We start from the raw sequence: 17463 nt of genomic DNA, 5'->3' as shown, positions 1-17463 counted from the left end.
GGTGCTGGGCGGAGCAGCCATGGGTGGGGGTGGAGCTGGGAGAGCAGGCAGGGGTCAGGAGGGCTGGGGGAGCAAGCAGGGGATGGGGCCTGGCAGGGGTCCCCCCATGGTCCCTTTCCTCCCCTACTTACCAGTATGGAGTCCAGGTCTAGCTCCCTGCTGCAGCCAGTGGGGACTGCCCGAATTGCTGAAGCTCTCCAAATGTTTTCCGAACAGATTTGGAGAGCTTCAAATTGATTTCAGGCCTTTTAACTGGTCTCCTGACTCCATTCAAATTCAGAGATTCGGCCACTGAATAGGACCAAATCTCCTCTGAATCAAATCAGTACCTGCAGCTTCGCATAGCCCTACTGCTAATCTGGCGTTGTGAGTAATGTGGTTGTTCCTGTGATTTTGTATGATGCACAGTGACTAAAGAGTACATCATTATCTATTAAAGACTAGAAATAGAAATGGACTGAAGCAAGAAAGATTATGGGTGGTGATTCCCAGATCATAGAAATTTTATACCTCTGGCTATGGAGATAAGAATCATATCGTGCCTATGAACATGGACACATTCTTCTCTCTAATTCTGATGACCCTAAAAGAAGACTTTGTGGAAGGATTTTGTTTGTGGGATTTGTTTTGTTTTGGCAGGGGAGGGCAGTTTGTGCTGACAACTTTAATTTACAATATTGCTTGGACATACATGGATTCAAAACTCTGCTACTGTAATATATTGAAATTCATGTAAGACTTACATTTGAAACATAAAAGATGTCTTCTAAAGATACTGTTTGTATCATGGTAGCTCTCAACCAAGATTGGGGTCCAGTTACAGCATAACCTAAAAATGTTTAATAATTGCCAGGCAGTGGACTGAAGATATTGCAGAATGATGATTACATGGTAGGTTGATGTGCCAGCCTTCTGTATTTTAGCAAGCTGAGCTCAGTTTTGAAGTTTTGTCACATCTTGGTTTTATTTATGCCCAAAATTAGTATTCAGTTTGGCACAAAGTTGGAAGATTCTATGCAAAGCGGAGCCTGAACTGGATTTGGTACTGAATTAATTTTGCATAGAAACATGAATAAAGTGTGAATTGCAGAACTTGGTGGATACACTATGTGTTTTGCCTGGCACAAGACAGTGTTTTAACTCTTATACTTTACATGACGACTAATTCCACCCAGAAGTTTAAAAAATGCAAATATCTATTGAAGATGTTAAGTTTCTTACTCTGGTAGGTACCTGTGACTGACATGCATCCAACAGTAAGACTAGTGTGTTATCTGTTTACTTTCTCCTTTCATTTCCCCCAATTTTTTTTTTTAACAAAGGTTTTTTTGTGTATAGTGTGCTGATGTGGTCTCTCTCATGAAGGTCGATTTGTTGCAATCTGGAAAGGGAAAAACTGATGAATTTGTTAGGCAGATGGAGAGTTCTTGCTATATAAGTAGTACGTTTATTAAAATGTAATACTCTCAATCAGTGGTGCTCAACCTACAACCTGTGGGCTGGATCTGGCAACCATAGTCATCTAGTCCATGAGGCTCCTTCTGGGTCTGAAAATTTGGTGGCAGGGGAGCCATGGCAATATAAGTTACCCTGGCTCCCTGCAGCAATTAATACTGCCACCACTCACCCCACTGCTAAATTTTCAGACCTGCGGGGAGCCCTGCGGACCAGATGACACAGCCCCATATACTAGATTGTGCCAACAATTAAGGTCACTCTGCTGCTGGATCCAGCATGCTGTCTTGGCTCTGGATGCCAGATTACACCTGTGGACTTTCCCTGTGCCAACCCTGTGTGGAATCCAGCCCATGGACCAGCCCCATGCAACTCATTTGGTGTATAGAGCTAGATAGGTTGAGCACCACTGTCCTACATAGTGTACGAGTGGCAAATGAATTGCAATAGTAGAAATAAACATTTGTTTTAATGCACCAAATTAATGAAGCTATTGCCCACAGAAGTATCTTTAGCAGCTGAAGTTAGCTTCTGGATGATGTTTTGCTTCTTGTTTTGTTTGGGAGTTTTTATTGAAGGGGAGGGATGGGGGTTAGTGTGTGCTGATTTATGTTAAAGACCACGTGTGCTATATGGAACATTAGCCTAAAACAGAAGCAGGCAAACCCTGGAATGGGTGTCAGTGTGTGGCACGTAAAGGCATTTTGCTTGGCATGTACCCCTCGGGTCACATTGTGGGGAAGAGGCTGGGGCTGTGCTGCCACAACAAGGATCAGGTCCCTTGCAGCCCCTCTGCCCTTGGCATGTCAGTATCTTACAAGTCGAGGTTGTTGGTGTTTTTGCCACGCTGCCCAAAAACGTTGCTGACCCCTGGCCTAAAAAATTCAGCAGGGAACTATTTACTAGGGTTGTCCAAAGCTTCAGATCATGATTCAGATTCAGAGACAATTCGGAGGCCAAATCTATGAATCCGAATTGAATTGCTGGGAGCTTTAGGCTTTCTGAATCACTTCGGAAAAGATTTGGAGCCCATTTGGCCATAGAGTATAATGGGGAATCAATGAAATATCTATAACTTTGTCAGCACAAAGCACCTGTGTTACGAGTTTTGTCTGTCAGCAGCTAGGGGTGCAGGGCCCCAGATCCCTGCACCTATCTCCTTAACAGCTGGCAGGCTTTGTGGCCTCAACATGGGCTAGCAGGCCTGCAGTTTTCACCCTGCTGCACCTTAACACACACAGGATCATCTATGTCATGAGTTTTGCTTGTCAGCAGCTTGAAGTGCAGTTTTCCCCCATACCCCTGCACCTATCACCTTGAAACTTGGCAGGCTTTGTGGCCTCAGTGGGGGCACCCATCCCTGTATGTTTCGTCCAAATCAGACAAAAAACAACAAAGTTATAGCTATTTCATTGATCCTCCATTATACCCTATGGCCAGCGCTCTGAAGTGGCTCCAAAGCTTCAGAGCTGATTCGGCTGAATCAAAGCGGAAAACTGATCCGGAGCTCCGGATCGGATTGCTGGCATCCAAATCGGCTGGATCCAAAGCCAAATTGAATAGCTGCCTATTCGTACAGGCTTGCTATTTACATCTGTTCCCATCTCCTCATTACTCCTTCTTTTTCCCTCACCCTGAACGTTTCTTAAATTTTTAATTTCTTTACTATCCAGTTAAAATCTTTTGTAGTATTTGTGTTTGTGGCGAAGTGGGTATCCCTGGCTAGCCACAGGGCTAGCTTCCCACCTGCCTCTGGGAATGCCGCCTGCCTGTCTCGCCCGCCACGCCTTGTTGGTAGTTAATAATGTTGTTAGTTAAGGCGGGAGGCTGCCCATTGTTACACCCCGATATTGGGGGGGCTGTCCGTGGCTCCGTTCCATCCCTACACCGTGGCCTAAGCCTCACAGATGGCATCTCAGGCAGTTAGCTAAACCGTCGCCCTCGCCCATTAGCTGTGGCCCCCAACTGTGAGGACCTTCGGCTTCTGTAAGCCCTGGCCCCATCTCAGGCCCAGTCAGGACCCCGAGCTTCCTCGCTGTTCATGGGTGTCCCTCAGGGTGGGCCCCTGGCTCTTTTGACCCTTTGGTCCTGGCCCCAGCATTGACCAGTCAAGTACCTCAGCGGGGTTTTTGCTTCCTGCCTGCATTTAAGGATCCCATTCCTGGCTCCCATTCCTGGCTCAGGTGCTCCTGGAAGCGTGCCTGGCCCTGCGGGGTCACTCCCCCAGCAGGCTCAGGTGCCTCCAGAAGCTTACCTGGCCTACCCTGCTCTGATGGTAATGGAATCCGGCGCACCTGAAGGTGAGGGCTGGGGTTAAGGTGCCCTTACTCACCTTTCACCAGGGTAGTAAATGGCCTGGCATTTCCTGAGGGCTCCCACGTCACTGAGAGCCCCACCAGGCCTCCCACTCTCGGCAGGGTGCAGTTTTAGGTTATGCCCAGGACCAGGAGCCTCCAAGCCATCCCCTACAGCTCCTTCCCTTACCTCCAGGATATTCCAAGCAGCTTTGCAGCCAGGCAATGTTACTGCTTGCTGCCAGCAGCAAAATGCCCAGTTTATATAGGCAGCCACGGATCTGAAATGGCTGCCACAATTAAGCACCTGCTGAGTGCTTGGCTTGGCCCTTGAAGTGGCAGGCACCCACAGTGCCCTGCCACAGTGTTCCATATCAGTTTTACTTTTCTCAGTCCAGTTTTCCATTATGCTTCAGATTTTCATTATTGACTATGCATAATTGCATTACAGAAGACGGACATCTTTTGTGGAACCTGGATATTTCAGTAGTTGGACTACCCTTTGTAATAGAAAGTAATAACAGGGTTTTTAAAAAGTGCTTAGAATGTTCTTTCTTCATATTGAGGACCTAATTAAAACTTACTCTGTTTGGAACAGAATTTATCTTCTTTTTCTTTTTTCTTCATTTCTTTTTGGGCGAAGACAAATTCAGCATGTCGAAATTATGAATAATAGTACTTCTCTGCATCCTAAAGTTAGAGGGGGGGAAGTCCATAAATACTTAAAATGCATGATTAGTGATCTGGGCCATCTAAATACCAAGACAGGTACTTTAAGTTGCACCAATCAATTTATTATCTGTACTTACACAAAGCAAGTAAAGGGTGAGGATTTGGCTTACTAACATTCTTTCTTTTCTTGCTTTTGAGTTAGTTTAACATTTCATTTTTTTCCTGACTGAAAACAATAAATCAAGAAAATACTCCTTGTTTCAATTCTTCATGCATTTATATGATTCACTTACAGGGAGAATCTAAAAGGCTTAACTGTTGTTTGCTTATTGTATAATTTTTCTAAAATATTGATTTCTGAATTGCAAATGCTGAATGTAAAGTACTTTGATAAATCCTCTTTTAATTGAGTTTCAATCCATGTGTGACCTTTAGTTGCTGTTCTTACTGGACATTTGATTGGAATGAATTTTTTATTTACAAACACATAAAATATGCTTTTTCCTCCAGAATCAACGAATCCCATCTGATATGGTGTTTCTCAGAACTTCGGAGAAAACTGGTAAGAGCTTTGTGATTGCAGAGAATTTTTTGTTTACTGCACGTTTTGATGGCAGACAACTATAGTAGAATATACAACTTTGGCAAAACGGTGCATAACTGTCAACTTTCGAGTAACATGGTGTTTGTGAACTATAATATATATTTGTGCAGATCAGAAATTCCATATTTTGAACTGTAATACATGATGTATTTTAAAAACATGCTGTCATGCCTACATATGTTTATTTATATCTGGTAATCACATACTTAAACCAAAGCAAATGTAAATTAAACCTACTTGGACTGTATACAGGCTAAAGATGTGAGTAATTCTTTGCTGAAATTTGACAGTATGCATAAGGTAGCTATTTTTTTTATAACTGTATCTTTATGTAATGCAATTTAGATGGAAATGTGCAATTAGATTCCATTGTGTTTACTTAATCATTAGTAAGTAACAGAGAAAATTGCTTTCTACTTGATATGTACTAGTAATATGTCATTACATTGATTTATAAAATTTTAAAATTAATGTAAGTATTTAAGATTGAAAGCTTAGTTTGAACAGCTAAGACTGCTACTTAGCACTCATTACATATAGCGTATTATATCGTGCTAATGTAACATAGTTCTGGCAAGATGTGTGGAAACTGCAGTTTTTTTCATTTTTAGGAAATGTTCCGATTCTAAAATCCGATTAATTTAATTTGACAAAATACATTTCAATTTTTTTAATTGTGCTGTAACAATTATTTTGCTTTGATATTGACATGAATTAAAAGTTTCTTGTAAAATGTTTTTTCAAGATTATCATATTAGAAGTGAAACGCTTCTGTCTTTTGCAGACTTTTTTTCAGTTATTTTCCTAAATGACATGTTTCAATAATAGATATTTTTTCTTGGAAATTTTGTTTTTGATGGCATGGCAATTTCAAGTAGAAAAATGTTCCACTGAAAAAATTCCAGTCAGCCCTAGCTAGGCTAACAACATTCTTGTGAAATACATTCTTAATTATTTTTAAAAGTCAACCAAAGATACAGGTGTGAAGTGGGGGAAAAAACAACCACACAGCAAGTTGGTGCCTGGGCTGGAATTAGAATTCAGGAATATAGTTTTTCTTTGAGTACTTGCCAATGTGCACTCCACCATTGGTGCGTGTGAGTTTTGTGCACTTGCGTGGATTCTTCTGGTGAGAGTTTTTTATATACTTGCATAGATTTTTCTGGCTAGCTCCACTCATAGGGAGTAATTTCTGCATCTTGAATGTCCTCCTTTCTGTAACAGAAAGCATAGAAAGTGTCATGTCCCCATCTGCTCCTCAGTTCTGTTGACCTCTGGAGGAAATTTAGGAGTCTGGCGGTTACTTTGACAGACGCTGTTCTCAGAAAAATAAATCCTCAAATGGAGTGAATGTAGAAGTAGATTATTAGAATTCTCAGATTATGACTACTGGTACCAAAAAAAGAATAACACTGTATATATTTATACGTATAGATATATTTGTGTGATCTAAACAAATAAGCATCTTACAATTTAGGATTCTACATCTTAAAATCCTAAACATTTCTAATAGATGGCCAGCTTATTAGGGAGGTCTTATCCAAATTTAGAGATTAAAAGTGAAAAGGCATTGGATCTTCATTACATCTGCAGATGGGAACCTCAGCAAAGGATGCCAGAGGAACACATCTCAGAACACAGAGGCCACTATTATCTCCCTCCTCAAAAGAGGGCTTACATTACTTAACATAAAGGTCAACAGTTCCTTCTCAACAGCTGTAGTTTCACGTTGCAAGTATAAAACAGCTTTTTATCATTTTTGTATATATAGTTAGTGTTAATAGATATTTGTTAGTCATTAGTGGTAAGATTAGAACATCGTCTCTATTCCCAGTAAAACATCTCTTTTCTCTTAGAAAATGAAAGAGAGCTCTCCTCAGGGATTATACCCCAAAGAATCATCTGAAAATTGTATGGCAAGACCCAAAAGGGTTCTTGTGGAACATTTGGGCAGCAGTTACAAAATGTTGATACCTGTCTACTCAGACCATAAAGCATTGTCTGATGCTAGTAATGCAGCTTAGTACTGGCATCTTTGATATTGACAATACTAGTACTGATACTGCTGGCTACCTGCCTTTGGTACCAAAGTTCCTGATATAAAGGAGTTATATAGCATCAAGAGATTCAAGAATCTGGCAAACAGCTGTCTCTCTAGCTCTGTTGCAGGTCCTGATCAGATTTATTTTGGAATACTCAAGGAATTGGCTTACCTAACTGTAGAGTTGTTGGCTGTTATCTATGAGAACTCATGGTGCTGAGCTGAGATGGGGGGCGGGGGGAGGAAGCAAATATAATATCCGCTTTTTAAAAGCGGGGAGAGAGAAGGGTTCAAGGAATTAAATCGACAAGTCTAATGTCTTAAAATATACTGAAGTATATCACAAAATAATTAATTTTGTAAGCATCTAGAGATTACAAGGTGGCAAGAAACAGCCACCATGGGATTATCAAGAGTAAGCCATACCTAAACAACCTGAATTCCTTCTGTGACTAATTATCAGGTTTTATGAATGGGAGAAGAGTAAAAGTGTATGATATACCTTGGCTTGAGTGGGACTTTTGCCACTGTTTTTCCAAATATTGAAACTACTTTGAGGTGGGTATATAACTAGTTGCATAATTATTCTCATTGACCAGTCAGTCATCAATGACTCAATATCAGACTAGGATGAGGTACAGGTTTCCCTTGCTATACATGCATTCCTGGAAAATGGTGCATAACTTTAATTTGCATAAAGGGAACCCACTTTACAATGTAATAAATGGGGATATGTTCCAAGACCTCAACGGTATTGACACCCAGACCCATTTCCACCACTTTTTTACAAGACAATTTTGCCACTCACAAACAACAGACAGAACACACAAGCACAGGGCTCTATTATAGTGGAGATGGCAACTACAGAAACACATGTCACAGACAATGAGTGAAGAGCACAGATCCACACGGGAAACTATATTTTGTTGTGCATCACTCTCAGAATGCACCACACAAAGCAGCTGACTGCAGGCTTCTACCACACTGGTTGCATAAGAGTGAATTTACCTCACATGTAATGAATTTTTGGTATAAAAAGGGTCATCGCATAAGAGTGAATTCACACATACAGAACCCGCATAAAGCAAGGGAAACCTGTGTCAAGTGGGGTTCCCCAGCAGCCTGTTCTGCCTCCAATATTGGTCATTATCTCCACTAATAAGTTGGAGAATAGGATGCAGTGTGAATTGATTAAATTTGCAGATGACACTAACTTGAATGGGGTAATTGAAACTATAGAGGACTATAGTGGAAAGGACTGCAATTAAAAATGACCTTGATGAACTGGGAAAATGTTTTAAAATGGGTCAGCAATACTTTCGTCAAGAGTGCCAAAAACACCCCAACCTTGACCCATGCCTGGACTTGGCATGCCAAGGGCAGATGGTGGGGAGCTGCAAGGGGCCTGATCCTCATTCCTGATGGTAGGTGCACATGTGCCAATGGGTGGGCAGCAGGGGGAGGGGCCAAGGTCAGGCTAACCCAGTCTGTTACCTGCCATTCCCCCAAGGCATGCATGCAGCTGCCACTGCCACAGAGCTGGTGCTGGGGCTCCAGACACCAGTGCAGTTTGTTTGCAGCCTTCCAGATGCCTGACAGACCCAGCCTGAGCTCTGGGCAGTTGCTGTTGGCCACAGAGCTTGGGTTGCTTGCAGCTGCCCAGCCACCTGCTGCGAGCAGCCCGGGCTCTGTGGCCAGGGGCAGCTGTCCAGAGCCTGGGCCAGCTGTGGTGTGCTGAGCAAAGTGGCATCATGTGCTGTGCTTTGGCATGCCTGCTGGGGGCTGCCAACCCCTGTTCTAAAACAACAAATTGGATATTTGATGAGGACAAGCACAAAGCATTACGCATAGAAAGGGACAATAAAATGCATGTATACAAAATGGGAATAACTGACTAGGTTGCAGTACAGCAGAATAGGATCACAAAATGAATATAAGTCAACAGTATAATATTGATTTTTAAAAAAAAAGAAGAGGCAAAGCATGCTGAGTTGTATTAGCAGGAGTGTCATATGCAAGTTAGTGGAAACTGTATTCATTCACTTGATCTGAAATACTATATCCAGTTCTAGGCAGCCACACTTCCAGAAAAATGTTGACAAATTGGAAAGACTTTATAGTCTAGAGGAGAGCAGCACAAATTATTAAAGCTGTCAAAAACATTACATGAGAAAACATTAGAAGAACTGGTGATATTTAGTGCAGGGATTGAGAAGAGGTTTGGCAAGTCTTCACATCCATAAAGAATTGTTATAAAGAGGATGGTAAACGCTTGTTATGCATCTACAGAAGACAAAACAACACGTAATAGCCTTAAATGTCAACAAGAGATACTTGATTTAGATATTAGAAAAAAACTTTTCAACTATAAGGGCAGCTAAGCACTGGAAAAAAATACTTATAGAGGTTGTGGGTTTTCTATCATTAGAAGTTTTTCAGTATAGCTTAGACTATTTTTGTGTGGGGTGGCTTAGACAGAGGTTGGACTAGATTAGTGATGCTCAACTGTTTGGCCCCAGATGAGTGAGATGGGCCCAGATTGAGCCCTGCAAGCCAGGATTGGAACCTGGGGCTTAGCACCACCCTCTCCCACCCCCATGCTCCAGGATTGGTCTCTGGGGGGGCCTGGCACCACCCTCTCATATCCCAGCACCCTTGGGCTGGTCCCTGGGGAATCACCACCCTCTCCCGCCCCAGTGAACTAGAAGTGGGTCCCAGGGGCCTGGCACCATCCCCTCCTAGCTCTCCACATGCCAAAATTGGTTCCTAGGGCCCAGTGCCACCCCAGCTCCACCCTGTATGCTTGGATCAGGCACCCAATCCAGTAGGCAGGGTCTGGGGCTCCCTGTGGGTCCAGAAATTTGGCCGTAGGGAAGTGGTGACATTCTTCTGCAACCAAATTTCCAGACCCATGGGGAGTCCTGTGAGCTGGATGACATGAGGCCATGGGCTGAATCTAGCCTGCAGGTCAGGGGTTGAGCCCTTCTGGAATAGAAGATTTCCTCAAGTTTCTTTCAACTTAATTTTTTTTATGCTCCTATTCCAAACACACTGGATTTCCAATTATATCTAAGATGTGGACTGATTGCAAGTCCCCTAATAGTCTACCGAACAGCTGTCTAAGATAACACTCCAGTTTGCCTAAACTCAGTTGTCTTTCATCCCAGAGTTGCTTGACTTCTAAAAGGTTCTTTCATAGTTTACCTGCTGTTATGGTTCAGTGGTAGAATCCTTGTCCGCTATGTGGAAACCTGGGTTCGATTCCTAGGTGCACATATAACTACAGCCATTGAGGCATCAAAAGTTTGTACTTGGTCCTACCTGTTTCAGTGGTCTAAAGGGGGGAAGGAAGGTCTGGGTGGCCTTCACTCCATTCTTCTGTCTAGGCAGATGCATCAAAGGTCCTAGTGACCTCTTGCGCATATGCCATGATCCAGAAGGATCAATGGTTGTATACTACTGTCATGGTTTGTCCCACAATCAAATAACGTAATGCCTTTTGGGATTTAAATGCTGTTTTGGAGAGGTTCTCAACCACCCTTTTGGCAACTAGGTACATTTCACATGTATTAAAATATCTTGTTTTAATGGACAGTTACTTCAGATAAAAAAGGTGGAACAGATTAATTCCCTTATGGCAGGATTACTTTATACTAGATTCCTTGTAGCTTGTTCATGACAGGTGAAGGCACAGCCTGTTTTTGCCCTAATACTGACTCTATTAAACTATGCTAGAAGTACCACTTGAAAAAGATCATGGTCTACTCAACCAGGGTGTGGACATCTTTCTAACATTTTTGTAGGAACTTGGCCATAGTAGAAATATGTAAGGTAGCTGTGGAGAGTTTCAGCACATACCTTGCTGCAGCATTATGCTCATGTAGAAGTATCACAGGCTGTTGCTCATTTTGGTAGGTGACTTTTCAGTTATTACTTGCTTCAGATCTGGCCACTGTCAGCAAAATGAATATGAAAGACCGCTGAAGGAAGAAATGGTTGAGTATCTGGAAGTAACTGTAGTTCTTTGTGGTGTGATTCCTCCATATGTACTCTACAATATACCCTCTTTTCCTGTTAATATGATAATACTTATATATGTTATAATAATAATATAATACCTTATAATACTTGTGTAAAACCTGGATTCAGGATTGATGCAGGAATTGAGGTGATTCTTCCCTTTATGCCTTCAGCTGAAAGCACAGGTGAATTAAGCCCAGTTGCAGCTCCCAGCAGACATTGCTGGTCAAAAAAATCTGAGTGAGAGTGAATAATGTGCATCTGTACCAGTAGTGCAATATCTATGGATGATTCATCTCAAACATCCACAGTTAAAAACTAAGCTTCTTCTTCGATTTGTGCCTAGGCCACTAAATCACAACTCTCCCCTAAATGTCAGTAAAAGACAGTTTTTCAGAAAGAAAACCATTAACATCCATATTGTTGAGCAGCACTCTTCAGCTTTCCTAGAGCCTTCCATTTATCATCTTAAAAAATAGCCTTTTTGTAAGAACAATTTTAAAGGTTATAGTATAAGTGTGATTGGGAACAGGAATTTTATACCTTGTCCTAAAAATTGCACATCTTGCCATGTCACGTGATAGCAGGATGCACAATGTTTAGGATGGAGCATAAAGTTTCTTAGATCCCAAATGCAGGATTGAACCAGGATCTGGGGCAGCCTTGAACCTGCATTGGGATCAGGGTCCAATCCCTGGGCTCATGCTGAGAGCAGCCTGTGGTCTCTGAATGGGACATGATACTGCCCAATCCTGATGTAGAGTCAGGTACAGGGTTGTCTTGGGTTAAAAAAACAGGCTGCACATATGGGGGAAGCTGAGAACAGGTAGAACACCTCTCCAGTCTCAGCTTTCCCTGCCCTGGGTTTTTGAACACTGAATGTGTAGCCCAGTTGGGCGTCATGTATGATTTTTAGACTTGTGGCTACCTTATGTCTGATCCCAGGGATTGGCTCAGAGGGTGGTCATGTCCCATACCGTGAGGCTGCCAGGTGTCTGAATCCAATATTCAGCTGAGCATTGGGATGGGGTACAGCCCAGGTCTTGGTTCAAGATCTGATATTGTCCCCTATGCAGTCCCGACAGCAGGGCTCCCCCGCTCTTGGAACATTTGCAGTATTGCCCTGCACCGTCCAAGTGGGCTACCAGCAGGCTGCAAATGTGGGTGCAGGAGAGTCCATTTGCTCTTGTCTCCATGGCACTTGAAATGTTCTTCCCTGACCCCACATACAGGCTGCAGAGCAAGGCTGCAAACATACAGGTCCCAGTTTGGGTCTAGGGCCTGTCCCAGACCTGATACAGACAGTCAGCTGATTGTCGACATTGAGATGGGGCAGCTCTAGCCAGTTTGGAGACCTTGGACTGTGCCAAGCTGATGCCCACAGTCAGCTGAATATCTGCTTTGGGACTGGGTAGCCCCAGGTCTGGGACACATCATTATTTTGGTTTCAAGCACCATACAAACCAATCACAAAGATGTTCTATATTATGGGCACCTATACACGTTTAGCAAGGCTGCTCTGATGTGCTGTAATTACAGCGTGTCAGAGCAGACTCGATTAATTGAGTCTGCTGGAGCGTGGTAATTACTGCGCTCCAGCAGACTCCAGCATCATATGTATTGGCATCTCTGTGCTGAAAAATGATTGTGTGGGCACTTTAACTAAAGCTCATTCAACAAGCTTTAGCTAAGTGCCCGTGCCACCATTTTCCAGCATGGGGATGCTGATGCACAAGATGCTCCAAACTCTTTAATTAGACTGGCTTGTGGAGCCTGTCTAATTAAAGCACTTCTCCCCCAGAACACGTGTATAAACGTCCTATATGTGGCACATCTATGTGGTTGGTTTACCACATTTTATGGCACCTTAATTTGGTTTCATGTATGGCATGTTGTAATTTATGGTGTGATTAATGTGTTTAATCCAACTCCTTGCTTCAAACAGGATCATCTCCATGTAAATCTTCCCAAGCAAGTGTTTTCTAACCTGTGCTTAAAAACTTCCAACATGCAACAAATAAACTACTTACATTGGCAGTGCACTTTTTTTTCAAAATCTGAACTTCAGACATATGGCAGTAATTGCTTTTTGAATAAAAAATAAAATGCTTAAGTCTATAATTGTTTTTTTCCTGCAAGTTGTAGTTTTGAAAGATTTATGGTTTAATTTATTGCTGACACTTTAAATACTTTGTTAAAACGTTTTAGTTTTAATATATTTTGATGTTCAGTATGTAATTTAAGTTTATCTTCTGTACTATAAAACAGTTTACTTTTTCTAGCTTTGTCCCATTAGCTTCATTGTTTTAAAAAAGAGCTTGTAGACTGTTCCTTTAAATCTTTTATATTTTTCTGAAAAAGCCTCTTTTGGGGCTGAAATTTCTCTTTATATTTTCCCCACCTGTAAAAGATTTTTCTTAAGAATATGCTGTAATTTCCTTAATTTCCAAACAGAAAAGCAGTTTGAATGGTAAAGGTGAGTAATTTACAATACAGCATCTCATACTAGTCTGGGATCGGTTCATGTAAGTATGGTGTCCTTGCAGAATGGGTCTTAGTGGCTGTGCCCTGGTGGTGAGCACTTTTACACTATACAAATTTATGAGATGCAGGATCTGCTAGGATACTTTGAGTTGTACAAAAATACCTTAAGTGCAAAAAACTAATGTTAAGTGATGATTCACTTTAGTAGCTTAAGGCTCTTTTAGTATCTTGTGCATGGCTATTATTCTATGGGACAAAATGTTGCATGCTTTATCAGAGCTGTTGTCTCTTTTACTGCCTTCCATAAATAATATGTAATTTGATTTCTGACAAATGCTGCGTGTTAACACTCCATATATAACCTAATTTCTAGATTCCTGTCATTTTGTATCTAGACACAAAAATAATTATTAGAGTAGTAATAAAATTTGGAAAACAAGTCTAAAAAGTTTTTTTCCTCTACTCCTTTGTCTAAAATTAATGTTCTTTTATCTAGAAATTGAAATAGAGAAGATATTTGTCTCTGAGCCTAAGATGAGTAACAGCTCCTCAAAACCCCAACTCTGAAATTCTTTACCTTCAAACCTGATCAAATACATGCTCTCAGCTTCTTGTTCTAACAAGGATTTTAAAAGGAATTTTTATTTCTTCACTAAAATTCCCTGTCTTCCTTTTTGCTGATTGTTTTTTTTTTCACCTCAAAGTAATCTTTATGGCTTCTAAATAAGTTTTATGGACAGGATAACAAGGAGTGTGAAAACTGTCTATATTTCATAGATTTCATAGACATTAGGGCTGGAAGGGACCTTGGAAGATTAAGTCCAGCCCCCTACCCCAAGGGCAGGAAGGCAGCTGGGGTCAAAGGATCCCAGCAAGATAAACACCTAAATGTCTCTTAAAGGAGTCCAGAGTAGGTGCTTGTTCCACCTCTGGAGGCAGTCTGTTCCAGGCCTTTGGGGCTCGGACTGTAAAGTTCTTCCTTATGTCCAGCCTGAAATGGTCTTGGAGGAGTTTGTGACCGTTTAACCTTGTCATCCAATGGCTGTTTTATGGCTTTCTAATAAATATATAGAAAAAGCCAATTAAAGCTTATACAAATGACTCCAGCACCTGTAGGATAGCTCTAGATATTGTCCAAGACAATGTCTATGTCTCTGAAAGACGGAAGAAAAATGTCTGAAATGTCAAGTGTGAGAACCTCTCTCTTTAAGCAAAACTCCTTGCTTTAGCCCTTGATTGATGACCCACCTGCATGTGAAGATCCTGAAGAATTTTATGCTTCATGGGCTGTATGTTTGGAGGAAATTGCATGAACTCCCTAACTACTTAGTTCTGTGACCATGTTTTATTACATGACTCCTGTGTTGTGGTGTTTTCAACAGATGCTTTCGGAAAATTAGTCTGTTTTAGTTGGTAGCCCCTCTTTTATCCTTTTACATGTTTTATTCCCTGCTGACAATCAAGGATCTACAGTCTAGCAGGACAAAGTGGAAACGCTTTTGCTTTTTGTCCCCCTTGACCAAGATACTTGGACTTCAAGAGCTTGGCTGTCTTATCAATGTTGGGAGCTGCCAGTGAGACTTGTTTTCTATTTAGAGCCAGTTCCCTTTGCATATCCATAGAGGCTCAGCCTGGGGAGTGAGAACCTCTAGCTTCTGATGGACTTTCCTGAGAGCTGGTGTATTGTTAGAGGTGGAGTATGACGAGGTAGGCTGACACCAGGATGCTAGAACTGTTCAGAGCTAAATTGCCAAAACATGTTGATTATGTCCATCACAACAGAGAGCTAATTTTGAGAAATTTGAAGATTTAACATCATATGAATCGGCATACCTCCTATTTTAGTAACCAAGGGAGGAGCATCTCCCCTTTTAAATAGATTAGGCCTTTGAAGCTTCAGTATCTAGCTTTTAAAACTGGAAGGCATTTTTCCTCCATGTGTTTTGAGGTACTCATATGAAACAGCAAAACAAGCTTTCCTTATCCACCTTTAGGGGAAGCATGCTATTTATTTGGCACAGTGTCTTCTAGAAGAATTCGTGAAGCTACCCTTTACCATAACATTGACCGTTACTTAATGTTTTCCACATAATTTTGCTTTTTTATGTATTCTTTTCTCTGGTTGTAAAATTCAAGATCATGTTAATTAGCTTTGTTGGTATTACTAGCTTTTCTTCTAATCACTTGAATTTTTAGGTGCTACGGCCTCACGTTAGGCATGTGTACAGATGCCTAAAAACTGAGTTCATGAATAGCGGTTTACAGGTTTCCAGAGCCTTAGTAAAGGAAAAAGAGGCTTTAATACTGCAGTTCCTGCTTACCCTTTGTGATTACATCCATATAAACTATATTGAGTATAAGAGAAGGTTGGAATAAATAACACAAATTTTGTCCAAAGATTTTTCTAAATCCTGGTCAGCTCATAAGCTTTATTAGGGGTATAACTATGTCGGGGATGGGCTTGGGTAGTTTTTTTCCCAGCATTGGTACACTGGTGTAATAGGGCACGGTACTGTTTTTATACTGATCTACTTTTTTCCCTTTCCTGTATAGCTAAATTTAACAAACCTTAGAATTATTGAAAGATGGAAGAAGAGCAAGCTACTATATATAGGTGGCTGTGTGATAATAATTCTTGGTTTTCTATTTGTGGCACTGCAAAAAATAAAAAAAAATTAAAAAAGTAAAAATAATTGCCATAAGTACTTTTGCCAAATTTTAGCCAAGAGGACAGCTATAACTTGCTTGGAGGAAACTGTGTTAAGAAATCAGTTTACTAATGGAAACACTGGCACAACCTTAGTTATAGTAGTGCAAATGTTATTACTGAATAAAATTTGGGCCTTAGTTACTGTCTCTAAGTCCCAGTTTTATTTTAGGTCTTAAATGTGGTGCTATAAAAATGAAGAGTTAATCATCTTGGTAAATTAAAGTGGTGTCCGCTGATTACTCTAAAAATTTTTAAGTAATAGCACAAATTCTGACCCTTGGGAAACACGTGTATTTTTCTGTAAGTGGGTAATTTAAAGTGCCACAAGATGGGGGAAAAACACAAAAGCAAGGAACAAAATGGATACTCTAGTGCCATTTATAGTGTACTTCTCCATGCAGTAAAGTAAATAACTACATATGGAGGAAATTGTTTGAGTGTTATGGTGTATAATCACAGAGGTAATTACTGGAGCTATTAAATGGCAATTTCAGAATTTTCACAAACTGAATTGAAGTTGAGAGATACCATGATTGTATGTAGAGCTGCATTAGCCCAACATAACTTCCTGGTAACTTGGTGAATTTAGGGGGGCAAGAAGCCAGATATTGATTCATCAAGATTTCTAATACTTACCTGATCTCTGCAACCACTGAAGAGCAATAGGGTCCTTGAGGAAGATGTGTGGACACCAAGCAACAGATACACAGCTGCTCTGCTCCCCCTTCTGTGTTTTGTCTCTCCCATTTATAGCATATGACTTTTGTTAGGTACTGCTTTCTCAGGGTTCCAGCCTCAGAATGGAGGGAGAAAACCTTAATTATGATGATCTCATACTTTCAGCAGGTCTAAGCAGAAGGAAACTATCACCAGCTCTCCAGTAGGACTGGTATCCATTCCTTCTCTGTTCAGAGTTGTATCAACTCCTTTAGGAGTGCAGAACATATAGGGAATATAGAAAATGATTCCTCAGTATGGAAATGAAACATCAGGATCCTCTCAAGTTGTCCTAACTTGCTGTCAATGTTTTCTAGCATTGAGAGAAGTGACTTTCCGTTTTAAAAGTAAATCCACTGTGTTAAGAAGACTTTTTATTCATTCTGAAATTTGGCTAAGTTATTTCTGTATGACTCAATAGATGCGGGGGGTGTGTGTGTGTGTGTGTGTGTGTGTGTGTGTGTGT

General features: G+C 41.1%; 1 protein-coding gene across 2 annotated transcripts in view; it reads left to right on the top strand.

Moving 5' to 3' along the window:
* Positions 1-17463, top strand: part of ATP9B (ATPase phospholipid transporting 9B (putative)) — a 447238-nt gene that overhangs the window by 159921 nt on the left and 269854 nt on the right. For both annotated transcript variants that reach the window (XM_019524099.1, XM_019524092.1), the window contains exon 7: positions 4932-4983. In XM_019524099.1, the coding sequence (XP_019379644.1) occupies positions 4932-4983 (52 nt within the window). The remainder of the gene's footprint in view (positions 1-4931; positions 4984-17463) is intronic.

The sequence above is a fragment of the Gavialis gangeticus genome, unplaced genomic scaffold (genome assembly GCF_001723915.1).
Source record: "Gavialis gangeticus isolate Ggan-Ray unplaced genomic scaffold, GavGan_comp1, whole genome shotgun sequence".
NCBI classification, from domain to species: domain Eukaryota; kingdom Metazoa; phylum Chordata; order Crocodylia; family Gavialidae; genus Gavialis; species Gavialis gangeticus.
This window is presented reverse-complemented; position numbering and strand designations above follow the sequence as displayed.